The sequence below is a fragment of the Hypanus sabinus genome, chromosome 4, assembly GCF_030144855.1.
Source record: "Hypanus sabinus isolate sHypSab1 chromosome 4, sHypSab1.hap1, whole genome shotgun sequence".
NCBI classification, from domain to species: domain Eukaryota; kingdom Metazoa; phylum Chordata; class Chondrichthyes; order Myliobatiformes; family Dasyatidae; genus Hypanus; species Hypanus sabinus.
In genome coordinates this window covers 67,797,668-67,824,557 of record NC_082709.1, presented here as the reverse complement: position 1 = coordinate 67,824,557, position 26,890 = coordinate 67,797,668, and the positions used below count along the sequence as shown (strand labels likewise).

Genomic DNA, 26,890 nt, shown 5'->3' with positions numbered 1-26,890 from the left:
TACCTAGGGTTACCCATAGCCCTCTGTTTTTCTAAGCTCCATGTACCTATCAAGGAGTCCCTTAAAAGACCCTATTGTATCCACCTCCACCACCATCACTTGCAGCCCATTCCATGCACTCACCACTCTCTGTGTGAAAAACTTACCCCTGACATCTCCTCTGTACCTACTTCCAAGCACCTTAAAACTGTGCCCTCTCGTGCTAGCCATTTCAGTCCAGGGAAAAGTCTCTGACTATCCACACGATCAATGCCTCTGATCATCTTGTACACCTCTATCAGGTTACCTCCCATCCTTCATCACTCCAAGGAGAAAAGGCTGAGTTCACTCAACCTATTCTCATAAGGCATGCTCGCCAATCCAGGCAACATCCTTGTAAATCTCCTCTGCACCTTTTCTATGGCTTTCACATCCTTCCTGTAGTGAGGCAACCAGAACTGAGCACAGTACTCCAAGAGGGGTCTGACTAGGGTCCTATATAGCTAGAAAATTACATCTCTGCTCTTGAACTCAATCTGACGGTTGTTGAAGGCCAGTACACTATATGTCATTCTTGACCACACAGTCAATTTGCGCAACAGCTTTGAGCGTCCTATGGACTCAGACCCCCAAGATCCCTCTGATCCTCCACACTGCCAAGAGTCTTACCATTAATACTATATTCTGCCATCATACTTGATCTACCAAAATGAACCACTTCATACTTATCTGGGTTGAACTCTATCTGCCACTTCTCAGACCAGTTTTGCATTTTATCGATGTCCTGCTATAACCTCTGACCTCCACACTATCCACAACAGCTCCAACCTTTGTGTCATCAGCAAAGTTACTAACCCATCCCTCCACTTCCTCATCCAGTTCACCTATGAAAATCACAAAGAGTTGGGGTCCCTGCCTTGCATGGGGTTACCTTGCTGAAATTTATATACATTACATCTACTACTCTACCTTCATCAATGTGTTTAGTCAGATCCTCAAAAAATTCAATCAGGCTCGTAAGGCATGACCTGCCTTTGACAAAGCCGTGCTGACTACTCCTAATCACGTTATGCCTCTCCAAATGTTCATAAATCCTGCTCTCGGGATCTTCTCCATCAATTTACCAACCATTGAAGTAAGACTCATTGGTCTATAATTTCCTGGGCTATCTCTACTCCCTTTCTGTGAACAACATGAAGGCCAATATGCCAAAAGCTCTCTTTGCAACCTTATCTACCTGAGACGACATTATAAAGGAATTAGGAATCTGTATTCCCAGATCCCTCTGTTCTGCTCCTCAGTGCCCGACCTTCCACTGTGTAAATCCTACCCTGGCTTGTTCTCCCAAAGTGGAACCCTTACACTTGTCAGCACTAAATTCCATCTGCCATTTTTCCAGCTGGTCCAGATCCCACTGCAAGCCATGATAGCCTTCCTCGCTATCCACAATCCCCCAAACTTGGTGTCATCTGCAAATTTATTTACACATAATCATCCAGATCATTGATATAGATTAAAAAAAACAACAATGAACTGAGTGCTGGTCCCTGTGACACTCCACTAGTCACAATCCTCCAGACAGAGGCAACCCTCGACTACCAATCTCTAGCTTCTCTCCCAGAGCCAATGTCAAATCCAATTTATTACTTCATCCTGAATGCCAAATGACTGAAACTTCTTGCCCAACCTCCCATGTGGGATATTGTAAAAAGTTCACTGCCTTTCTGTCATCAAGTTTCCTGGTAACCTCCTTGAGAAACATTATAAGATTGGTTAGGCATGATCTACCACGTACAAAACCATGTTGACTATTCCTAATCAGTCCCAATCTATCCAAGTACTTTCTGTATATATCCAGTCTCTTAAAATGCCTTCCAATAAATTTCCCACTACCAATGTCAGGCTCACTGGCCAATAATTTCCTGGCTTATTCTTTGAGCCCTTCTTAGACAGCAGAACAACGTTAGCTATCCTCCAATTCTCCAGCCCCTCACGTGTGGTTAAGGACATTTAAATATCCCTGTAATTTCTGCACATCTCCTACAAGGTCTGAATGAACAAGGTCTCCTACAGGTCCTGAGGATTTATCCACCTTAATTTGCCTCAAGACAGTAAACACCTCCTCCTCTTACGGTCCATTTTCTCACTGCTATTTTGCTTCACTTCTATACTCTGTGTCCACCTCCTGAGTAAATATAGATGCCAAAAGTACATTCCAGGTCTCCCCATCTCTTTCAGCTCCAGGCATAGATGACCACACTGATCTTCAAGAGGATCAATTCTGTCCCTTGTATCCTTTTGTTTTTACTATACATCTCTCTCTAGAAGCCCTTTTGCTTCTGCTTTACTTGGTTTGCTAGAGCAACTTCATGCCTTCTTTAACCCTCCTGATTTTCCTCTTAGCCTTCTCTTGCACTTCCTGCACTCAAGTGCCACATTTGTTCCTTGCTGCCTATACCTGGGATTTACCCTCTGCTTTCTCCTTAATCCCTCAATATCAGTCAAAAACTAAGGTTCCCCGAACCTGCTAGCTTTGCCTTTTGTTCTGACATGAACATACAAACTCTTACTCTCAAAATTTCATTTTTAAAGCCTCCTCCCACTTACCAAGCACACCTTTGTCAGAAAACATCCTGTCCCAATCCACACTTGCCACATCCTTTCTGATATCATCAAGATTGCCCTTTCTCCAATTTGGAATATCAACCAGAGACTAGACTTATCCCTCTTATCTTGAAGCAAATGGAATTATGAACCGAAGTGATCCCCTACATACATGTCTGTCACCTGCCATTTCTTGTTCCCTATTGGAGGGGGAGGTAGTCAGGGTGCAGGGGCTTTGCTGAGGGACCTATCTGGGTGCAGGGCTGAGGTGAGAACGCGTCTCTAGTTCAACACAGGCAGCAATGACAGTACCAGGGCTTCAATGATGGCAAGCTGAAATAAAGTTTATCCCCCAGCTAGGTGAAGGATGAAGCCAGGACCTACCAGTCTCTCTGAAGGTAATCCGGTAGAATCTGACGGTCACAGGCGGTGGGGTCCAGCTGATGGTCAGGCTTTTAGGCGTGGCCTGGGAGAATTCCAAGTTGGTTGGCGCATCAGAGACTGCAGCGGCAGGAGTCGATTTGGGAGGGCAGAAAGGAAACAATTCAGTGGAGTTAATCAGCACAGGAATGTTACACCCTTAACCTGACTGCTCAGGAGAATTCTTGGAGGTGAAAGCAGCCTGGGGCTTTGCACTCACAATACTGAGCATGGGTGTAGTGAAACCTTTTCAATACATTATCTGCCTACCTCTCCCTCTCAAGGTTCTGGAGAGAGTGACTAAAATGAGTTGTGCAACTCAGGCACAAGGAGGAAGCTTTGCATTGTTATTGCACCAGCTCAGGGCACTGCCAGGAAACCCAGGTTCAATGAAGCTCTTGCTTCAAGGTCAGAATCAGAGCACAGCAAGGTCTCACTTACCCAAACAGGAGACCGGATGCGAGTTATTTAACGTTCCTTTTGAATGGTGCACTCCGAAAGTACCGTATTACTTCAGCACCAAGCTGGTCTCATTTCCATTCACTTCACCGCCATGCTCCTCATCGACTCAACGTCAATAAAGAGGGCAACTGCTTGGACTGATGCCCACTGACACAGTGCCTTCACCAATTGCCCCTCCCAGTGGCCAGCGGTCAAGAGAGGACAAGCAATTATTGACCACATGTAGCATTCACATAACCACCTCAAACAAGATGCCTCATTTTCCAGCCAAGTGCTAGCAAATTAATTGCCCTGGAGAGGCGTCAGACCAAGGGGGTCCAAGAATCCTACACAAATGGTAGGATTTGGTTTGCCTTCTAGTATCAGCCCAAGAGAGCATCCGGTTCTAGCTCAAATTCCCAACTCCCTCTCCTCTCTATCACCTCCAGAAACCTCTGCCCCACTCCAGACCCCCTAGCCTACCTCCACAATGAGAGCCCACCTTCAGATATGGAGACCCACCAACAACCACCAAGGCTGCAGACAACCTCGACTCCAGTAGGCTGCCTGAACCGAAACCCCAACCTGCTACACTTACTGGTGGACTGATGCCCAACCAAAGGCAAGCTGTCCTTCAGGCCGCTCATGGCATAGATGCTGATGATGTATTCAGTGCCAGAGATCAGGTTGGTCAGCAAATGGGAGGTGAAGGAAGCCGGCAACCTCTCAATCCTGGGCCTGCCCCCCTTCTCAGGCTGGACATGCACCCGGAAGCCAGTGACACGGGCCACGGGCGGCATCCAGTGCACGGTGAAGGAGCTGGTGCCAATGTCAGAGAAGTCAATACCAGTTGGAGAGTCCAAACCTGTGGCACAGAGGTAAAAGACAGGTTAATACAAGCTAGAAAACACAGAACGTTTTATCCAGTACCATTTCCCATCTCACGAGAGAGAGAGTGAGGGGGAGTGGAGAGTGGTGGAGAGGGGGCATGAACCCGTGAACACTGCTGTTTATTAATAATAAGTATTTCATGCATGGCACTGAACTGCAGACATTCCACCTCTCCCGGAAGTTCCGGGAGTCTCCTGCATATTGATAGCGGCTCCCCGACACCCGCAAATTATATACAATATCCCAGAAAACAATTGCTGCTCGCTGCACTGTTTGCAACAGTGACTTTTCTATTGCCCATGGTGAGTTAAATGATATGTTGAGGTGAGGTGAACAGGGGTCATTCGTTCATTAGCATAGCTAATGTTATTGAAACTAGCTGGTTAGCTGCTAAGGAGCTACTCTTTTGATGTCCTACGTGATGAGGCCAAACTCCCTGCAGACTTGCTTAAAGTTATAATAGAATTAAAAAATGACTCCATGCTAATATAACGTAATACAAGTACATAGTTCAATGTCACATTTTCTGCATAAGACAATATAACAAGGATACACCTTATGCTTTTATTTCTTTTAGGGGCCACAACATATTAGGGAAGCTAAGCACAGGGAAGGCTGCTCAAGAATTGGTGCTACCTCCCTGAAATGAGTTTTTGCAGAGTGGGATGTCTGGCACTACTGTTAGTGAACAACAGATTTCATGACCTCTGTCAGCAATAACATCACACACAAAATGCTGGTGGAGCCAGCAGGCCAGGCAGCATCTATAGGGAGAAGCACTGTCGACGTTTCGGGCCGAGACCCTTCGTCAGGACTAACCGAAAGGAGAGATACTAAGAGATTTGAAAGTAGTGGGGGGAGGAGGAAATGCAAAATGATAGGAGACTGGAGGGGATGAAGCTAAGAGCTGGAAAGGTGATTGGTGAAAGTGTTAGCTGGAGGAGGGAAAGGATCATGGGAAGGGAGGCCTCGGGTGAAAGAAAGGTCGGGGGTAGGAGCACCAGAGGGAGATGGAGAACAGGCAAGGTGATGGGCGGATGGCTGTTGCTCCTAGTGGCCACACATTTTAATTCCACGTCCCATTCCCATTCTGATATGTCTATCCATGGCCTCCTCTACTGTCAAGATAAATCCACACTCAGGTTGGAGGAACAACACCTTGTATACCGGATGGGTAGCCTCCAACCTGATGGCATGAACATTGACTTCTCTAACTTCCGTTAATGCCCTTCATCCCCTTCTTACTCCATCCCTGATATATTTAGTTGTTTGTTTTTTTTCCTCTCTCTGCCCATCACTCTGCCCGTCCCCTCTGGTGCTCTCCCGCTTTCTTTCTCCCGAGGCCTCCTGTCCCATGACCCTTTCCCTTTTCCAGCTATCACTTTTGCCAATCACTTTCCAGCTGTCAGCTTCATCCCACCCCCTCCAGTCTTCTCCTATCATTTCGCCCTCTCCCTCCTACTGTCAAATCTCTTAGTATCTCTCCTTTCAGTTAGTCCTGACGAAGGGTCTCAGCCTGAAACATCGACAGTGCTTCTCCTTATAGATGCTGCCTGGCCTGCTGTGTTCCACCAGCATTTTGTGTGTTTTGTTTGAATTTCCAGCATCTGCAGATTTCCTCGTGTTTGCACAGCAATAATAACGCTGATTCTGATTTTGAACTGTCAATCTCCACTCAGGTAAATGTCTAGGCCTGTATTCCAGCTCCAAGGTGTGGAACTTGTGTTGCCAGATGGGAGGCTGCACGCTCGGCCTAACTGAGACTGCCAGTGTCAAAATCACTTCTTTCAGAGGCAGCAGTGGACGCTCAGCTGTCGGGCAAGAGTTTAAGCTGCCAGACGAGTGCCACCATGCTGTGTGTGTTTGGTAGAAGACGCAAGTGACACCAGGCCTCACAGAGCGACAGCTCTGTGTGAGGAGCTCAGAGGCCACCATTCACACTGGCACTTGCCATCTGATTTGAGAGGCTCACCTCACTATCTTCCCTTAAAGGGACCCAGTCAAAGTGGGAGGCGTTGGGAACTCCAAGCGGGAAGAGTTAACACCTCACAGTGCCTGGTTGCATGGAATGGCCCGGCAACGTAGATGGGAGGCATGGCAGAAACCCCAATTTCTGACAAGCCGAGTCTAAGGTGGCCCCCAACCGCGCCCACGATCCGCCCAACTCGTGCGCAGAATTTACCTGTTCTCTGGTTATCAGTCAGCGGGGCACTCTCCCTACTGTCAATCACGGAGTAGACCTTCACTAGGTAGGCAGTATCAGGCAGGAGACCTGAGGAACAGTCACAATCAATCAGATTAGATCAAACTAATTATGCTGGAACCTGGAAGAAAAATTGGAAACCACAACACCTCCCAACCTCACCTGCCACCCCCAAAAATCACCACAAACAACATTTCTCTGGAGATCACTGCAGGGGGTAACAGAAGATCTACCTCCTCCTCTCCCAAGGCACCTGCCTGTGCCGGGATACAGGACCTTAATCACAACCTTCCTCTGGAGTGTCTGAAACATTAGTGAGTTATGCAAATTCAGTCAGCAGAGACCACCTTCAAGTGAAGAACCACCCCTGGGCTGGTTTAAGCCGAGCTTGATTATTCCACGTCCTTACAACCTAGCTCTGCCGCAAAGGATGAGGGACTGCTACCATGGTGGGAACAGGGCCTTGGGTACAGGAGGATCTGACACTGTACTCCTCTGAACAAGCTGCTCCATCAGGCAGTTGTAGTGAGAAAGGAAGATAAGCTGGTGGACAAGGCGGGTGGATGGGGATGGTGAGGAAGCCCAGAGCCAATGTGACTAGCTTGAGGAACCTCACCACAGGGGGCTTTAGTGAGCGATTCAGTGACAAGGCCTGAAGTACCAATGAGGTGACTGAGGAGGAAACTCACGACAGTGGGCTTTGGTCAAAAGATCCTGCGACAAGGCCTAAGGAAGGAGAGAGATCGATGGGCCGAGCCTTTCCTCTTGTGGCTCTGTCACAACGAGAGTCTGACAATCCCGTTTTACAAGCTACTCAGAGCTTCTAACCGGTGTGAGGAAGCAAGACCACGTGAGACCCAGAATCTAAACTGGCCTGCGTTCTAGTGAAATACCATTTTCTCTATCCACTGACGAATTAAATGGGCTAACATTGAAAGTATCCTGTGTGCAATAAACATGCATGTAGCTACCCATACATGTCCTACACACAAGTACACGTGTACTTGCACATGTGATTCCATATATGAACCATGCACCCGCAGCCACGCATGTACAACCATATTGTTACATGCACAACTCACAGAAACCTTCACCAACACACGTCATACAAATGGCCACGTGTTGTGCACTGACCACACACACAGCTTGTTCCCGTACCTGTCAGGTCAACCATGTTGTCAGTTGGGGCGATGGTGAGGTTAGTGAAGGCGTCCTGATCCCTGACCGGCCTGTAGCGCACAATGAAGTTGCTGAGGTCGACGGAGTCTGGCGGAGACCAGATGATCCTCATGGAGTCCGCCTGCACGTGGGTGAAGCGCAGGTCAGTGGGAGGTGGTACCGCTAGGAGGGAAGAGAGAGACACGTCCTGGTCAGTGACAGTTCTCGGTGTGAGCGGGCAGCAAGGACACATGCCAACACACACAGGCTGGGACCGTTGGGTTTGCATGCACACACGTCTCAACACTGGGCTCGCTCGCTCGCAGTTACAGTAGCACTGGGTGCCTAGCTCAGGGGAGGGGTAGGGGTAGGGGATGTTTCAAATAACCCTCCCCACCCACAGAGCCTTATCTTCACAGAAAGGAATAGGAAACTGCATTTGAACTCTTGGCCATTGTGCTTTACAGAATCTACTCCTACTGTCACTAACCCCACCCCCCCACCCAAGCAGTCTCAAATAGCAGGAGTCTGCCACCTCAGCCTCTTCGAGAGATGGACTAACGGCCCAAGAATGCCCCTTACTCAGCGAGGCGCTTGCCCCGAGACCACAATCACTGGGTTAGGATCTTCAGGATAGGAAGATCCCATGCACAGTAACGAGCCGACTGTCAGCAGTGAACCGGGTGATGAATTTCGACCAGACCACCAGGAAAGAGCTCTGCACTGGTTCATCCTCCTGTCGGAGAGCTCCCTCTGTGCTCACTCGGGAACCGGGACTCACAATGTTGCGAGGATGAAACCTGTAGAATCACCTCAGGCGGCTCAACCCGGAGGGTTTTTACACAAACCCACAAAACCAAAGGGCTAGGCCCTCGATTACTGTTGCATTTGGTCAAGGCTCATCTAGGCCGTCTAACGAACCCACCGCACTGTGATGCCAGAATCCTCAGTTGCCCCGTTTCCGGAGGTACAGATTTCCACTGGCCTTTGTGTGAAGAAAAGGGTCCCTCCCATCTGTTTTCACTCTACATTAAGGGTACAACCCCTCGTTGATTACCTCCCCACCCCCCACAACCTATGCCACCCTTGCATGCGTGCACCCCTGGCCCAAACTGATTTCATGCACACCTTGGGAGGAGGGGGAAAGGAAGGTCGGGAGGGGTGGGAGGAGGGTAGGTGGCAGGGAAAGACATCCGGCGCCTCGCACACTCAGGGAGCACAGACTGGCCATCGATTTCCATGTTAGAACGAGGGGGAGGAGAAAGACGAGCTGAAAAATTCACCGGTTTGCTGTTTCCGAGTGGTTGCAATACTCTGGCCACCCTCTATCAGGGTGATAACACTGATGTCGTAATCTATTCCGGGTTCCAGGCCTTGCACAGTATAGTATCCCGTCGATGCGCTCACAAAGTCTTCAAAAATGGGAACGGACTCCCCCGCCGCCAGGACAGTGATGCGGTAGCCAGTAATGGCCGAAAGGTTAAGTGGCGTCCACCTCAAGCCGATGGTCGAGTCACTTACGTCAACGAAGGTGAGGTCAGTGAGTTGGGGGATTTCTGGTCGGTTGAATAGCGACAAGGAAGCATTAAAGGTGCAAAACAAAAGATTAAATGCCACATAGCGCAGTAAAGGATGAAGATAGCAAGCGTTCGAAAGGTGATATGCAACAGGATCTTCTCATTGCTACATCCAATGGGATACAAGCAATCGTTACACATAACCCCAACTCCCTCTCTCTCTCCCCACAACTTACTGAGCGCTCCCATCTCCTCTATTTGCTTTTTGGATTCCAGCATCTGAGTTATACTAAATGTCAACCACACAAGTGGTTTGACACTATAGGGGCTAGGGAATAATTTGAACATAGAACAGTACAGGTCTGGCTCATGATGTCATGTCGAACTGATTGAACCAATAATTAAACACCCAACCTAAGCTAATCCCTTCTACCTACACGATGTCCATATTTCCTGAGTCCTTCGAGATATTTCCATAACAACGGGGATTTCTTCCCTACCCAGCTCCACCAACTGCAAAGATCTGCCTAACGACAGATGCACAGATCCCACCTTTCCCATGAATGGCTGAATGGCATCACCCAGGCCAAGAGCAACACACACAAAATGCTGGAAGCCATCAGCAGGTCAGGCAGCATCTATGGAAACTCGGCACCCCCCACAGATGCTGTCTGACCTGCTAAGTTCCTCCGCCATTTTGTGAACGTTGCTCTGGATTGCCAGCAACTGCAAATTCTCTTACCGACCTGTCCTCCCCTTCAAGACCAGTCAGAGGAGCGGGAAGTTGTCCCACTCAATTGTGGATGTTAAATACAGCACTCCAGCAGATATCAGCCATACATCTCATCATCATCCTTGAATATTACATGCTTGCCTTTTCCAGCTGAGCTCCCAGCAGCCTCCAGGCAGTGGGACACTGGATGATCCCGTGTTTGAAACATGGAAGGAATTTTAGAATCTTCCTCATATCACCTTTACAACTAGTAATGGAAAGCTTTCAATTACTGATGATCAAGTTAGTCAAAAGGCACAGCTCAAGGAAAACAAGAGCTTAAAAAAAATCTGAAGCAAATAAAAACAAAGCCCAAGCTCTTAATGGAAGCCATTTTGTGGCTTTGGTGCCTGCACTTCAAGCATGAAAATGGAGCGCTTCAGCTATGGGATTGGGAGGAAGCAAGCGTGCAGGTTCAGAAGCTAAGGTAGGGACTCTCTGGGTGGGATTTTGTGTATCAGTCTCAGTCCTCACACCTACGCTTGAGATGAAAGACTGGGCCCAACTATTGGCTCAATTACCTTGGGTTATCACTGTGGATACCGGAACACTTTCCTTATCATCCTTGAGCGTATAAATACTGATGAGGTATTCGATGCCAGGACTCAAGTTCTCTATGTTCCAATATGTGTGTTTGACGACCTCTTCCACCAGATTGCCGTGTTCGCCTTCTGTTGGAGCACAGGATACCCGATAGCCAGTGATACCTGCGTCAGACGTGCACAAATGTACAAGGAAAGTTTCAGTCAGGAAAGCCTTTTTTTTTGCCATAGGTAAAATGCTTCAGAAACAAGTCAGAGCTGTCGGATCATGTGCCTGTGACCCAGCTGTTTTTTGCCTCAGATCTAAGTGAGCTTCTGAATTGTTAACAAATTGGAGAGGGAGGCAGGTCCCTGCAGAGTCTGGGACCTTCTAAGATTTGGCTCCTGACGGGCCAACAGCAAGCCCTGTGGGACGAGAGGCTAGAGTCTGAGACAGGAATGAGTCAGTGCCTCACTTACCAACAGGCCGTCAAGTCTGCGGGGTGGGGGGGGGGGGGGGCACGACAAGGTCTGAGGGTGGTATTGCTGAAGTGAAGGATGTCCTCATTTCTGTGGAACCTCAAGTAGCCCGACGTGCATTTTGGTCAGTTAACTACTCGTTAAGGTACTGTTGTGATGGAGGGTGCAAGGCAACCAATTTAATGCAAGCAAGACAAATAACTGCGTGACGTGTAGTATGTGATGGTGCTGGGTGAGTCAGGAAGGCAAGCTTGCTTTCTAAAGGATGCTTGTTAAGGAGCTGGAGCTTTGCAACAGGTCACTTTACTGGTAATTCACCCTCTTCACGGAGAATTAAAACCTCCAGAGAACTCCGAAACTGTGGAAGGTAGTGGCCCAGGGAAGGCAATGGCGGCCACGACATTGCACAGGAAGGAGAATGTAGTAGATACTGCTTTCTCTTGGCGTGGGTTGGTAAACTGCTCAAGGCAGCTAGAGGCTCAGGAGTGTGGGGTCAGACACCCAAGTGCCCGATCGTGGTTGGAGTGGGAGAAGCTTCAGGCTTACACTGGGTAGTGGAAGATGAAAAGGAAGGAGGGGAAAATGTTTTTTATAAAAAAAGATGCAGCAAGATAACAGCACTTTAGGCCCAATGAGTCCATGTGACCAATTCCCCTACTGACCTGCAAGTATTTGGAATGTGGGGGGATCCGGGGCAGCCGGAGGAAACCCACGCAGTCATGGGGAGAACCTACAAACTCCCTACAGACAGCACCGGGAATTGAACCAGGGTCACTGGCGCTTACTGCTATGCTACTACGTTGCCCTGTGATGGAGGGACTCGCTGACTGGGGCGAGTGGGGAGAATGAAGTGTTAAGTGCTCTCAAACCTCACCAGCTTCAAAGCATGACGCTCAACAAAAAAAAGGCTGTGAACAGGGGACAGACTGGCACTATTCAATGTAGGACACAGAAGGAAAGAGGCCAGAATGTTTCTACTGCCCGGGCACCAGCTTGTACCCTTGACAGAGGGGATGGTAATGTTGTCATAGGGTGACAAGATTTTTTTTTGTGTGCACAGTAATGTAGCTGTTAGCACAAGTCTATACAGTGCCAGTGTCACCAGCTCAACTCCCACCACCGTCTCTGAGAAGTTTGTGCGTTCCCCCGTGACCATGCGGATTTCCTCCCACATGAACAGTTAATAGGTTAATCAGTCACGTAGCTGTCATTGAGCAGTGCGGGATTGTTGGGCCTCTACATAAGAGTGGGGTTTGTGCTAGAAAGTGGTACTGAGGCAGACAGCAAAGCTCTTATTGAGGTCATATTTGAGAATACAACCGCGGCAAGGAGGAAGACTGGGATGGTCCTGACTCCTTCGCTGTGGTGCTGCACACTATGGTACGGACAATGGCTCCTAGATGCAAAACATTACTGTTACAACAGAGGTTACTCCTGCGAGGTTTAATCCTCTGCTGACACCTGCCAAAAGCAAAACAGCCAAATCCTTTGTCAGCCTTTACCTGGTGTCGATCCTGCTTGCCAAGTCAGTGTCATCTGCCCGGTGGCTGGATTCGAATGGACTTGCAGATTGGTGGGTGGGGCAATTTCTACAGGAGCACAGAAAGAAAGCAACGTTCATTCAGTGCAGACACGAAACTGATTGAGATACGCTTGATTTCAGCACATGACGTCATTTTCAAATAAGCACAAGGATGCATTCCCAATGTCCTGCAAAGAACCGGGCTTGCCGCTGGCACGAGGTGGCGAACGAAGTTCATGAGAATGATTCTGGGAATGAAAGGGTTAATGTATGAAGAGCATTTGATGGCTCTGGGCCTGTACTTGTATTTTTCTGTAGAGTCCAGAAGAATGAAGGGAGGAGAGAAATCTCATTGAAACCTGTTGAATATTGAAGGGCCTAGACAGAGTGGATGTAGAGAGGATGTTTCCAATGGTGGGGACGTCTAGGACCAGAGGGCACAACCTCAGAATAGAAGGATGTCTCTTTACAACAGAGGTGAGGAGGGATTTCTTTAGTCAGAGCGTGGCGAATCTGTGGAACTTATTGTCACGGAAGGCTCTGGAAGCCAAGTCATTGGGTATTTTTAAAGCGGAGGTCAGTAGGTTCTTGATTAGTAAAGTCAAAGGTTACAGAGAGAAGGAAGGAGAATGGGGTGGAGAGGGCGAATCAATCAGCCATGATGGGATAGCGGAGCAGACTCGATGGGCCAAATGGCCTGACTGTGTTCCTGTGTCTTATGGAGATGAGGAGGGAGGTGGGTGGATGCGGCTTGACATCTGGGCAATAAATCACTACACGGGAACGTCACTGCATGGAATAGCCTCGCTCTGCTGAGAATCTTTCTACATGACGCACTACTGCTATTGGCAGAGTTCATGACGAAGGCAAGATCAGTGCGTTTAATTCAGTCCAATGAATTTAAGGTACTGTCCTTTAGTTTGCCTCTACCATAAGCAGATGTTGTATCACAACAGATAACAAGTCAGAGACACAAAATGTTCAGCAGATGCCGGAAATCCAAAGTGACACACACAAAATGCTGGAAAACCTCAGCACCTAGGGAGAGGAATGAATAGTTGACATCTCAGACAGTGACCCCTCATTGGAAGGGCAAAGGAAGGGCAAAGAGGCCAGAATAAGAGAGAGCTGTCAGGTGACAGGGAGACTGGGTGAGGGGAAAGTGGGTGGGTGGGTGGGGGATGAGGTGAGAAGCTGGGAGGTGATAAGTGGAAGAGCTAAGGGACTACGCAAGAAGTAATGTCATAGGAGAGATCTTGCCTATCAGATACAGAGAAGGAAGTTGGAGATCTATTAAGGTGTATAGCTCCACAAGGAAAGTATGGCCGTTGCTGCCTACAGAACGGGGGAAGAGAGCAGTAAGTCGAGTGTTCCTCGGCAGATTACCCACCACTGTCTGGGGGTGATCGTGTCACTGAGACTCACCAGTAACAACACTTTTGACGAGGGGGGTGTCCTGTTCCTCGTCATTCACCAACACCGTAATGGAAATGGTGTACTCTGTGCCGGGGGTCAAGCTGGTGAACATGATAGATCCAGAGTCCGTGGTTAATTCACGAGGAGATTCTCCTCCTTGGGACGGCCAAACTCTGACCTTTAAGAATAAAATGGGGAAACAAGTCAGAATTGTACAGAAACACAAGAGATTCTGCAAATGCAGGAAATCCTGAGCAACATGCTGACTTCATGACACTTCAACGGTCCTAATGATGTGTCTCAGCCCTAAACTTCAACTTGTTTATTCCCTTCCATAGATGCTGCCTGCCTTGCTGAGCTTCTCCAGCACCTCAAGAACTGTGCAATGGCCCAGTATTTATGCTGGTTGTCCATTTAGCCCTCCTCAAAGCTCTGCTATTCAAGAACTTCACTTATGAACATCATCATTAAACCTGTTTCCATTACCCTTTCATGCTCTGTGTTCCAGACCACAATTCCTAGCTCTGTAAATAAAATACCTCCAACCCCTCAAACCATTCAGCAAGCACCTTACATCAAAGCTCCTATTCTGTCCCAACTTTCTCAAAGTCTACATATCCTGGTATCACATTGCAGAACTGAAGTCAGAGAGTTCCAGTTAAGGCTCACAACCTCAGGAGGTGCACTGGAATGCAGGAGTCCATCTGCAAGCAACAGCATGGTGACAGGGAATACTTGGCACTGCAGAAACACAACACCGACTGACCTAGGTTAGGCAACTCACTGCACAACTCTTTAATGCAAATCTCGCACTTTATTGTCTCAAAACAAATATGAATGTAGTTGTATTTTGTTGACCCCAGGCCCAAAACGCAAATCATAAATTCTGTTTCCTTTGTACCAAATACTCATTCAGACCACTTCCCCAATTTATATAATACTGACATGGTGGGGGGTGGGGGGGGGGGGGGGAGAGGAATCCCCTGTGTGGGGGGGGGGGTGGGGGAAGAGGAATCCTCTATTGGCCAAACGATTAACTCTTCTTTCTTCTATATTTTAATTCCTTCATAGCGGACAACTGCCCCATTAAACATCCCCCTCCCCCAGGAGGTGCACCTGAACTATAATGTAATGTAGAATATGGAGCCCCTCGACACTTTGCAAACAAAGTGACAGGGAATACTTCTGAGTGCTAACACCTACTGCCTTGGGATCTTTTACACTGCACTTTAAAGCACTGACGTTCTTGGCTCAATGCCCCAAGATGACACCTCTGTTGGAAGAGCAAATCATTGGTTCTGCACAAGAATGACGGAGCAGGCTTGGTGCTGGTCACAGGATTGACGCTTGAACCTCCCTGATGGCAGAGATCACTACAGATCGCTGGGTCCATGCCAGTTCATTGAGCAATCCCGCTCTCCACACAGTCCCATTAACTCGCTCCACAGTCCACCACTCACCTGTACACATTGGGGCAGCTTACAGTGGCTATTCGCCCAACCAACCTGCACATCCATCGGGATGTGACAAGAGAATAGGGCAGTCAGAGAAGATGAATGGGCTCAGAGAGAGAGAAGGTACTGGCTTCACACGGACTGCTGGAGCTGGAATTGAGAGGCAGCAACACGACCTCTTACACCACTCAGCCGATCCTCCCGATTCAATTGTTCCAAAACCTCCTACACTTATTCATTCATGCATCCATTAACACTGGAGCCTTCCAGCCCAACAAACCTGTGCCACTCGATTACACTCGTGTTACCAATTAACCTACTAACCTGTACATCTTCGACAGCTGGGAGGGAACCAGAGCACGTGAATCCGTTCTACAGTCACTGGGAGCACATGCAATCTGCTTATAGACAGTAGCAGGAAATGGACACGGGCCTCTGACACAGTACCCTCATCCCACCGCATTTTGTCCCTTGCTTCCCCAAATACAGGAAAACGTTCTCATTTCCACATACCCAGCCCCATTCTACCATGGCCGAACACTTGCTCTGAAATTCAAGACTTTGCTGTTGTTTACCTTGAATGATACACTGTGAGTGGGTGTCCAACGGACTGTAATAGTCGTGTCTGTCACTTCAGTGGTGTAGCTGGGTATTGACCCCACTGCCTCTGCTGCAAACATACAAAATGGCCGAATTAAACACACAGCTGATGCAAGTTCCTCTGAGATTTTTTTGGGCGGGTGAAGGATGGATTGACTCGGCTCCCATTATCGGTGCTTTGTTTTCAAGTTGGGTCAGCGTGAACTTGGGAGATATTTAAATGGTTGGTCGGTGTTCAATTTTCTTTCCTGCCTCAGTAACTGTCTGGAGTAGCTGGAATCAGAAAGGGACCTGTGCTTGCAATTGGGTTAAAGGGAGATGTCATAAGATTAACAGCCTCTCCTCCATCACCCATACTTTGAAAGACTCACCCTAGATTAGATGCCTGCACAATGGAAGAAAATGGTGACATTGCCCAGTCTGAAATGTCAAGGGGAGGAACAGTGGGTGTAAATGGTGAAGCAGACAATGAAACTTACTCTCCTCAGCCCAGGAAGTATTGTCAGGAATGTGACTTCAGGCATTAAACTTCTCAAATTCTCAAATTGCTAAGGCGACTCTAAACCTACTGGTGCTGAGCGTAGGTAGGCTACTGAATCTGCTATCAGGAAAAGCTAGGAACCGAAGGGGCTGGGATTTGCACTGAACTTGCAGTCACACCACCCTCCGTGTCCACTGCAAGGACTGGGGTTCCACCTGCAGCAACCGCCTATTCAAAGAGCCGGAACGTGCAGCGAGGCCACCGGGTACCACTTGTGAGTGCGGAGCCCCGTTGTTACTTCAGCTTTGCAGAGTTGCCCTGCTGCAAGACTGGCCTGCGGCAGCTGTCCTGGGACGACTGTGCACTGGTGCAAGGATATGAGGTGCAGGGTGTATCGGGCGGTACGATGATTACAAGCTCCCTTCACCCCACCACACCCGGGTCCATGTTAGGCCTCTGCAACTGTGGCTGCGGGAGGTTCACATTCCGCTACGGGAGGAACGCGAGGACCTCCTCTGCGGCACAGTTTGTGATGGTGGATTAGGCAAGTGTGGGGACGGAAGGAGATGAACGCCGAGAACTGGACACAAGGGGCAGAGGAAGAACTTACAAGTCGTTAGAATATTGTGAACCCTGGCGCTCTGCAGATCATCTCGGTGTGCTGTGAGAAACACAATGTACTCGGTCCCAGGCTGCAGCTTGATCAGCTGTCGGCGTGTGGCAGTTGGCTGCAGCTTCAGGGTTTTGGGTTGGTTGCTGGTCGTCGGGCGCCAAGCCAGGGTGTAGTCGGTAATTCTGCCTCTGGGCGGGGTCCAGGTCACCAGTGCTGAGATTTCTGTGATGTTTCTGAATTCCAGGTTGGTTGGAGCGTCAAGTTCTGAAAGGGCGGGGGGGTGGGGGGTGGGGGGAATGATGAACACATCAGGAAAACAGGATAATCCAGCACAGAAACAGATCCATTGGCCCAAATGTTCCGTGCTGTGCTGACCCAAATTCCCATCTACATCAGTCCTGGTTTGGCCCACATCACCGAAACCTTCTCAATCCATGCACCTTTCAGCTGTGTTCACGTAGCTGTGCCAATCACTTTCTCTGGCAGCTCAGTCCACATACAGAACACCCTCTGAGTGAGACGCTGCCTCTCAGATTTCAATTAAATCTCTCCCTTCTCACCTTAAACCCTTGCCCTCTCGTTCTTGATTACCCAATGATGCTGGGAAAAAGACTGCATTCATCCTATAACGCTCTCGTGATTTTATACACTTCTATCAACTCACCTTTCATTCTACACTCCGATAAATTAAGTTTAAGCCTGCTCAACACCTCCCTATAACTCCCTCTAGTCCCAAATCTCCTCTGCGCTCTTTTCATCTTTCCTAAAGCAGGGTGACCAAAACTGAACACAATATTCCTCATCAACATCTTGCAGAACTGGGACACAACAAAATGACTTCAATACTCAATGCTCTGATATATGAAGGATAGTGTGCCTGAAGGTGCTTTCAAGAAACCATGTACTTGTACTCATGGGACCGTTTGTTGTACAACACACCTCAGGGACTATGGTTAAGTTTGTAAGTCCTGCCCTGATTTGTCTTCCCACGATGCAACACCTTACACCTATCCAGATTGAGTGCCATTTGCTATTCTTTGGCCTACTTACCCAGCTGATCAAAATCCCCTTGTATTTCTTGATAATCATGCTCACTGTCTCTAACACCTCCTACTTTAGTATCATCTGCAAATGTACTCCCAGGACAACACAGTGACTGTAACCACAGAGCCTCAGTGATCATGGGTGCAAGACAACAGTCCAATCGAGAACCGCATCACTCAGAACAAGCAGTCTTGGTCTGGAAGGGAGGAAAGGTGAAACGTTGACCATTCATGAATCTCCAGCCTACTCCCATTCCTGAGACCCCGGCAGAAGTACCTTCATGGCTCCACAGTTACAGTTATGAGTCAGTCCAGGTCATCCGACTGACTACATGGTAGGGCATTGAAGAATGCAGTAGAACAGAGTGATCTAGGAATAATGGTGCATAGTTCCCTGAAGGTGGAATCTCATGTGGATAGGGTGGTGAAGAAAGCTTTTGGCATGAGTATCAGAGTATTGAGTTGGGATGTAATGTTAAAATTGTACAAGGCATTGGTAAGGCTGAATTTGGAGTACTGTATACAGTTCTGGTCACTGAATTATAGGAAAGATGTCAACAAAATAGAGAGAGTACAGGGAAGATTTACTAGAATGTTACCTGGGTTTCAGCACCTAAGTTACAGGAAAAGGTTGAACAAGGCAGTCCAATGTAGGTCTGTAGTCTAGTGTAGCTCTCTCTGTGTTGGTTTTTTTTACATTAGTTCAGTCTAGTTTTTTGTACTGTGTCATGTAACACCATGGTCCTGAAAAAAGTTGTCTCATTTTTACAATACACTGTACCAGCAGTTATGGTCGAAATGACAATAAAAGTTGACTTGACTTGAAAGTTAGGTCTTTATCCTTTAGAGCATAGAAGGTTGAGGGGGGACTTGAGGGGGTATTTAAAATTATGAGAGGGATAGATAGAGTTGATGTGGATAGGCTTTTTCCATTGAAAGTAGGGGAGATTCAAACAAAAGGACATGAGTTGAAAGTTAGGGGGCAAAATTTTAAGGGTAACACGAGGGGGAATTTCTTTACTTTGAGAATGGTAGCTGTGTGGAACGAGTTTTCAGTAGAAGTGGTAGAAGCAGGTTCGGTATTGTCATTTAAAGTAAAATTGGATAGGTATATGGACAGGAAAGGAATGGAGGGTTATGGGCTGAGTGCAGGTCAGTGGGACTAGGTGACAGTAAGCATTTGGCAAAGGCTAGAAGGGCTGAGATGGCCTGTTTCCGTGCTGTAATTGTTATATGGTTTATATCTACTGTATCCAGTGCTCCTGGTGTGGCCTCTTCCATATCAATGAGTCACAGTGTCGATGGGTGGGGGGGGGGACCTTGTCGACCACAACAGGCAGGAATTCCTGGTGACCACCCATTTCAATTCTATTCCCCATTCCCATTCCGAGATCTCAGAATCTCAGACACGGTGAATCTCAGAAGTTTACCTGCCCCCAACCCGAATGGCAGCAAGGCCCAACTGTGACAGGTGTCCTAGGCCAACCTCACATTCATTTTGAGCCCCCACCCCTAGCATCAGGCAGGAGGTACCGTAACGTTAGGACAAGAAACACTAGAATGGGAAAAAGCTGCTTCTCCCAAACTGTGAGACCACTGAACCCTCTGCCACCACCCAGGTCTCATCGTGTATGAAGCACCAGTAGTGTTATACTGTTTACTTTTTAACATATTGTAAAGAGGGTTTCTTCTTTTTTGTTAACTAGCAGGAATGCTAATTTACTGATAACGAGAATGGTATTCCTTTGTAAACCAAATGGGGATTAATGTTCTTTCTTCAGAGTCTGTAAGCTTTTGTTGACGGGCTTTTGGGCAGATCGGCGCGAGGGGGTCGAGAGAGAGGACGCAATGCTCTAAGCTGGGCGAGGATCGGACCCCAAAGGGGGGTCCGAGGCTGGGAGATTCTCCGAGGAGGGGGGGATGAAGCTAGATGTGCTTGGTTGACCACTCGGAGGGTCCTGAGCTGTTTGGAGAGTCCGAGGAGTTCGGAGGGTCCTGAGCTGCGAGTCGAGGAGTTCGGAGGGGATCGAATGGTGGCCAGAAGACTTCAGAAATTGAGCTCCAACGGCTGTGCACGAAGTGGTTTGGACTTTGATAAGTTTGGCGCCTTTTCTTTAATTTTCTCTTCATATATACTGTATCGTTATTAATCACTTAGTTATAGTAACCTTTATAAATTGTACTCATTTAATCGCATATGGTGTACTGTCTGTTTTTGGGTGAGGCGGGGACATCACACAGCATCCACACCAGCTGATTACCCAGTTTGGCGGGGCTGAAGGCTGCTCCCCCTAGACAAGAACGAGCTGAGCGAGCCTGAGGCGACCCAGGGGGTTACATTGTGGGGTGCTCGTCCGGGGTTGATTTCTGTGGAAGCTGTGTGATCACCCTCTTTAAATTGGGTCTGCGGCGAAGAGCTGGTGTGCCTTTGTGGGTGTGCGATTGCTGGTTATCGCTGTGTGTGTGTTGGGTGGGGTGGTTGCTGTTGGCTGACGAAATGGTGGTGGGACCATGGGCTGACTGTACTGTTTGGAGAGTGAAGAGTGACAGGTTGGGATGTTTCAGCAATGGTGGGCTCCGCCCGGTTATTGGAATAACGTCCAGCCCTAAAGGGGCGGAGGCGTGGGCGGAGCGGACCCCTCAGTTGTTGGGTGAGTGGCAGTGCTTGGCTGAGGAAAAGCGACAGGGACGGGTTGAAAGTTTGAGTAGGCGGGCTGGTGACTTTGTTAGAACTGTCAGGCGCAATTACCTCGAAGTGATCGCTGCCAGTTCTGGGAAAGTGTGGGAAAATGCGTGTGGTTCGACTGGAAGTCAAATGCCGCAGCTGTGGGGCTTATTATATCTGTGGCAGGAGATTGGTGGGAAGTTTTTAGGGTATCCCTTTTTGCCTAGGGGGGCAGATAAATTGCTTGTGGTGCCAAGGGGATCTGTCAAAGGGATCGGTTGTTCTGTTGATTCGAGAGGTGTCGGGAAACTTAGAGGAGGCCCAGTGGGGGAACGGCTTGGGGTCTCTGGGGGAGCCCATTCCCAGCAATGTACCAAGGAACTCCCGAAAGGAACAGACCCTATTCCTGAAGGCTTAGAGGGGCCATGCGCACAGGTGTTGTTACGGATGGATGGAAGTCAAGTTAAAGCCATCCTCGGCACCGGGGCGCCGGTTAAGTTGCTGTACAGTTTGTTTCATAACCGTTATTGGAAGCATTTACCCTTGACAACATTGAGGACACTGGAGATTCGGGGTACCAGTGCCGGTAATTATCCAGACAACGGTTGTTGGTTAGTGAAAATGGAGTTCTTAGAGGCAAATGTGGAGGAGACTGAGGTTCATGAATCGTTAATGCTGATGTGTCCGGACCCTGTTGAGACGGGCAGCGTTTCTGTTCTAGAGAGAACCAATATCCTGTTGATGCGCTTGGGAGCCTGCCCGGAGGAGGCGGGTGAGCGCTGTTTGGAGGCATTGTCGATGCACCCAGGGTTTCGAGCTGCTTGTGCGGACGTGTGTAGCAGCATTGGGCTGATACCGAATTCAAACAAGAGCCAGTGGTGGTACGGCCTGGGGGAAGTATCTGAGGGTGAGACCCTCTTAGTGGACGCTGCGAAATACCACGAGGGAGCGGAGTTGACTGCTGAAGACACCTCGGAGAGAGAGAGGTTGCGGCGACTGGCCCCTACAGCCGTGGAAGACGTAGGCAGCGTGTGTATGGATTATATTGCGTTGAAGAGGCGCATTGTCAGTGACCAGAATATGGCCCTGAGGGCCAGAGAGGCGATGGACTGTCTGAGTGGTGTGAAGTGGTTTAAGGCGCTGGATCTGAGGAGTGGATGTTGCCAGATCCCGATGAGTGGGGCCAACAAGGAGAAGACGGCCGTTATAAATTCCCTAGGCGTCTTCGGGTCCGAAAAGATGCCACAGGGCATATCTGGAGCCCTTGCAACCTTCCTGCAGGGCAGGTGGAAGACCATAGGGGATGTGGAGGCGTTTGGAGTTTTGGTGTATGTGGATGATCTCTTGGTATTTGGATTTGCCTCAGGAGAATATGAAGTGAGGTCGTTGCAGGAGCAGCTGAGAACTACCGAGTTACAGTGTTTTCGGGACACGTGCCAGGGCTGGCGAAGGTCGCAGCTCGTGAGAGACTGTCTCTACGGAATCAAGTTTGACATGAAGACGGAGAGACTGGAGAAAGTGATCTGGAACCATTCAGAAGACTTACAAGTTGGAGAGAATGAAGAAAGTTGTCTGACTGAGGGTAATAGCAAACTGAGAACCCGGAGAGGGGAGTTTGCGGAGGTGAAGAAATTACAGACGAATCTCAGCAGAGAGAAGCGGAAGCTTGAAGGGAACCTGAAGATGACCATCGACAGTTCAAATGAAGTGCAAAACCTGAAAGTTGATCTGGAAGAAGTCATGAGGAAGAAAAAGTTGGAGAGAAGTGCAGTGAATACTGAACAGGAGGCTGAAGAGACTGCGGGAGCAGTGCAGGCCACGTGTTTCCGTTTGGAGAAGATCAAACAGCAGCTACCGATCACAGGGATGAGGAAGAATACAGATTCGATGGATGATGTGCTGGATGTGTGGTACATGCTGCCTTTTGCTGACTTTCCCTCGATTGAGGAAGAGACCTTTGGCCCTTCTCCCATTGAGTCAGGTGTAGCGGGGAGGGTTAGCTGTGTGCAGTGTGGGGCATGAGTGAGAGGTTGAGAGAGGAGTTGGTAGTGGGCCCAAGGTATCCCCAGTTGTGTCCGAGCCTGAAGGGTTTAGGTGAGGGGGTACGGAGGCCTCAGAAGGGTTAGGGAACTCCCAGATAGTTGGCCTAAGTAGCGCCTGAGGAACAGGGCGTGAGGGTTACTGTGTGGGGAGGAGATGTCACTGTTTGTGCTTGGGTTACGGGGTGTTGGCAGGAAAGGTGGCGAGTTATTTAGTAGTCATGAGGACATGACTTTTATTTGGTGGAGGGAGAGTGTAAAGAGGGTTTCTTCTTTTTTGTTAACTAGCAGGAATGCTAATTTACTGATAACGAGAATGGTATTCCTTTGTAAACCAAATGGGGATTAATGTTCTTTCTTCTGAGTCTGTAAGCTTTTGTTGACGGGCTTTTGGGCAGATCGGCGCGAGGGGGTCGAGAGAGAGGACGCAATGCTCTAAGCTGGGCGAGGATCGGACCCCAAAGGGGGGTCCGAGGCTGGGAGATTCTCCGAGGAGGGGGGGATGAAGCTAGATGTGCTTGGTTGACCACTCGGAGGGTCCTGAGCTGTTTGGAGAGTCCGAGGAGTTCGGAGGGTCCTGAGCTGCGAGTCGAGGAGTTCGGAGGGGATCGAATGGTGGCCAGAAGACTTCAGAAATTGAGCTCCAACGGCTGTGCACGAAGTGGTTTGGACTTTGATAAGTTTGGCGCCTTTTCTTTAATTTTCTCTTCATATATACTGTATCGTTATTAATCACTTAGTTATAGTAACCTTTATAAATTGTACTCATTTAATCGCATATGGTGTACTGTCTGTTTTTGGGTGAGGCGGGGACATCACACAGCATCCACACCAGCTGATTACCCAGTTTGGCGGGGCTGAAGGCTGCTCCCCCTAGACAAGAACGAGCTGAGCGAGCCTGAGGCGACCCAGGGGGTTACAATATTATATATGTACCTTGTGTACTTCAGTACTTGTGCTGAATGTCAGTCTTATGGAATATATATTGTAGTTTATTTATGGCAACATTACTTTATGTGTTGTGGGTGAGTTATATGTACAGTGTTGTACACCTCGGTCCAGGGGAACATTGGCCCTATACTGTACGTGTGGACAAACAGCTGAAAGACAATAAACAGGAACATTTCTCAGACTTACTTGTGGATTGCTCCCCGACCAGCGGCCTGCTCTCTGTACCCTCATCCACCGCATACACGTAGAAGCGGTAGGTCGTCCCTGGGAACAGGTTGGCGAGCTCGACGTAGTGATTCCTGGAAATGGGTAGCCTGATGGGCCTCATGCCCTGCTCACCAACTGGCTGCACCGTGACCCGGTAGCCCGTGATCTTGCCGATCGGCGGGGTCCACGTGATGGTGATCTTGGTGTCGGTGACGTCGATGAACTGCAGGCTCGTAGGAGGCTGGACGACAACTGGGGAGAAAGGCCAGGCATGAGTATGGGATGGACAGAGCAACATTATCCTTCCGGTCCCCACCCAACCCCCACTCCTGAGACCCGGGCAGAAACACCCTTACCTCTCCACAATTACACTTATAAGTCAGTCAGGTTCATCTACTGTAACTGGTGCTCCTGATGTGGCCTCTTTCATATCAATGAGTCACAGTGTATAAGGGGGTTGGGGGGTGCTTCATCGGGTATCTTTGGTCTGTTTACAACAGGCAGGATTTCCTGGTGACCGCACCTTTCAATTCTTCTCCCCATTCCCAATCTGACATGTCCCATGGTCTCCTCTCCTGTCACAATGAGGCCACTCTCCAGTCGGAGGAGCAACACCTCAAATTCTGTCTGATAGGCTCAAACCTGATGACACGAACATTGATTTCTGGCAATTTCTCCCTCTTTCCCCTTCTTTTTCAATTCCCCATTCTAGCTCCTCTCTTACCCCTTTCTCTTCTCGCCTTCCCATCACTTCCCTCTGGTTTCTCCTCCTCTGCTTTCTCCCATAGTCTACTGTCCTCTCCTGTCAGCTCCCTTCTTCAACCCTTTACCTCTTCCACCCATCCCCTCCCAACTTTTTACTTCACGATCCCTCCCCCACCCACCCACCTTCCCCCTCACTTGGCTTCAGCTATCGCCTCCCAACTTGTACTCGTTCCCCACCCCCACCTTCTTATTCTGGCTTCTTTCCCCATACTTCCAGTCCTGATGAAGGGTCATTGTCCGTTTATTCTTCTCTATCGATGCTGCCTGACCTGCCGAGTCCCTCCAGCATTTTGTGTGTTGCACTGTTATATCTGCAAAGTGCAAGATTCTAGACTAATAACCATAGAAAGCCCAAAGAAAAGAGGCCTCTTCTACCAGGGATTCTGAAGGGAACTTCCTACCAGTACCAACAGCTGATCTGTCAGTTGCCTTTAGACAAACAACACAACTCGGACTTCAGAAGCAGGCAGATCTTATCGCCAGGTTGGAGTTTCTGTGCAGACATCCCATTCCTCCTTTTCACCTCAACGTCATTTGGAAGCTTGACAACAAACCGAGATATCATTTGACTTCATCAGCTGCGAGACATAACGTCTCTAAAGTCTGATGGGGGCCTGGCTGGGAATCTTTCAAACATTCCTTAATCCCTCGGTTCTGTGGAATAGCAGACACTCTCTGATCCCAAATGAAATAAACTGATAAGTGTGGGCTCTTGTCAGTAACATTACCCAGGACACCACCTGGATTCTCTCATGGTAATCAGCCTCCGTGGTAATTGGAGTGGTGCTAACGGCCCTTTGTTCCTCCAGATAACCTCTCCTCTAATTTCTCCAGACCCAGCTGTTTTCTGTCAACTGATGGATTCCCAATAACCCTCTCCGATTACTCTGCCCTGCCAGTGACCTCCTGCCCAGCCACTTTCTGGGAAAGCAGCATCGTGCGCTGGTCTTGGCAATGGCTGCGATCGACAGGACGTGTAAACCGAAGAGAAGAGACGAGAAACAGCCCTTGCTGGCAGTGTCTCTTTTGGAGAAGACGTTCGACAGGGAACGCGGTTCCCAGTCACCATTGCACGGCCTGAAGGCCAATTCCACCTCACAGGAATTGACAGCGTGGTCCAAGCTGTCGATGGCTTTCCTCCCAGAGTCCATCTCATCCGCTGGTGGGACCCCACAATTTTCCTGTTTACTACAACAAGCTGGAAATATTGTTCAAGTGAACAGTTGCACAAAATGCCTTGTAGATTCTGCCAGGAAAGCTAAAGCTGACTGACCCCTGACCCTTAGCCCACTACCCACGCCCCTTCCCTCGTTTTCATGCAAGAGATCTTCTCCCTGAGCTCAATCCTGACCCCCTGGGTGGTGTTTGCACATTCTCCCTGTGATTGTGTGAGTTTCTTCCTGCATACCCCCCCCCCCCCAAGAAATGAAGCTCGGTAGGTTGACCAGCCACTATAAATTGCCCTGGTGCGTGGGTGAGCGGTAGGCTCTGCAAACGTGGGCTGAAGATCATCAGATGGGGCACTCGATGGCTGGCACAGTCTTGGGACCTAAATGCCTCTTTCTTTGCTGTATGACCATGAGAAATGGATAAACACAAGAGATTCTGTAAATGCTGGATATCTTTGAACCCACAAACTACTGGAGGAACTCAGCACGGAAGTGTTCTATGGAAGGGAATGAACAGTCAATGTTTCGGCCCGAGACCCTTCATCTGGACTGGAAAGGAAGCGGGAAGGTGGCAGAATAAGGTGGGGGAGGGAAAGGAGTACAAGCTGGCAGATCGGTGAAACAGTAGAACTGGATGGAATGGAGGTTTAATTAAGTGGCTATTTGAAAATGCCAGCTGGACTCAGGGGCTTCTCAATAATTTAGTTCCTTCCCATCTTTGGCTCCTGAGGTGAGAATCAGCTGACAGCTCAACTGGTGGATCTTGTATGAAGAGGACAGAGTCTTGTTGGTGGCCCTTCATGCTGAATATGTGCTTGGGCACTCCAGTATAGCTTCAGATGCCATCACTACCCAATGTCCTTCGCCATTCCTTGTCTTTACTAATGGAAGGTCACCCTTTGCAACAGTACCAACTGACACAGCCTTGCTATTTCCTTTTAAAATACATGCAGGTAGGACCTTCTCTGCCCACCATTTC

General features: G+C 48.8%; 1 protein-coding gene across 2 annotated transcripts in view; it reads right to left on the bottom strand.

The window, feature by feature from the left end:
• Positions 1–26,890, bottom strand: part of LOC132392859 (fibronectin-like) — a 96,060-nt gene that overhangs the window by 24,535 nt on the left and 44,635 nt on the right. Inside the window, exons 19-29 of one of the 2 annotated variants that reach the window (XM_059967350.1) lie at positions 23,957–24,229; positions 17,070–17,336; positions 15,954–16,048; positions 13,934–14,102; positions 12,489–12,575; positions 10,507–10,692; positions 8,980–9,252; positions 7,697–7,879; positions 6,518–6,607; positions 4,043–4,309; positions 2,968–3,084 (exon numbers count right to left, since the gene is read on the bottom strand). In XM_059967350.1, the coding sequence (XP_059823333.1) occupies positions 2,968–3,084; positions 4,043–4,309; positions 6,518–6,607; positions 7,697–7,879; positions 8,980–9,252; positions 10,507–10,692; positions 12,489–12,575; positions 13,934–14,102; positions 15,954–16,048; positions 17,070–17,336; positions 23,957–24,229 (2,007 nt within the window). The remainder of the gene's footprint in view (positions 1–2,967; positions 3,085–4,042; positions 4,310–6,517; positions 6,608–7,696; positions 7,880–8,979; positions 9,253–10,506; positions 10,693–12,488; positions 12,576–13,933; positions 14,103–15,953; positions 16,049–17,069; positions 17,337–23,956; positions 24,230–26,890) is intronic. The other variant, XM_059967351.1, reaches the window with a different exon arrangement.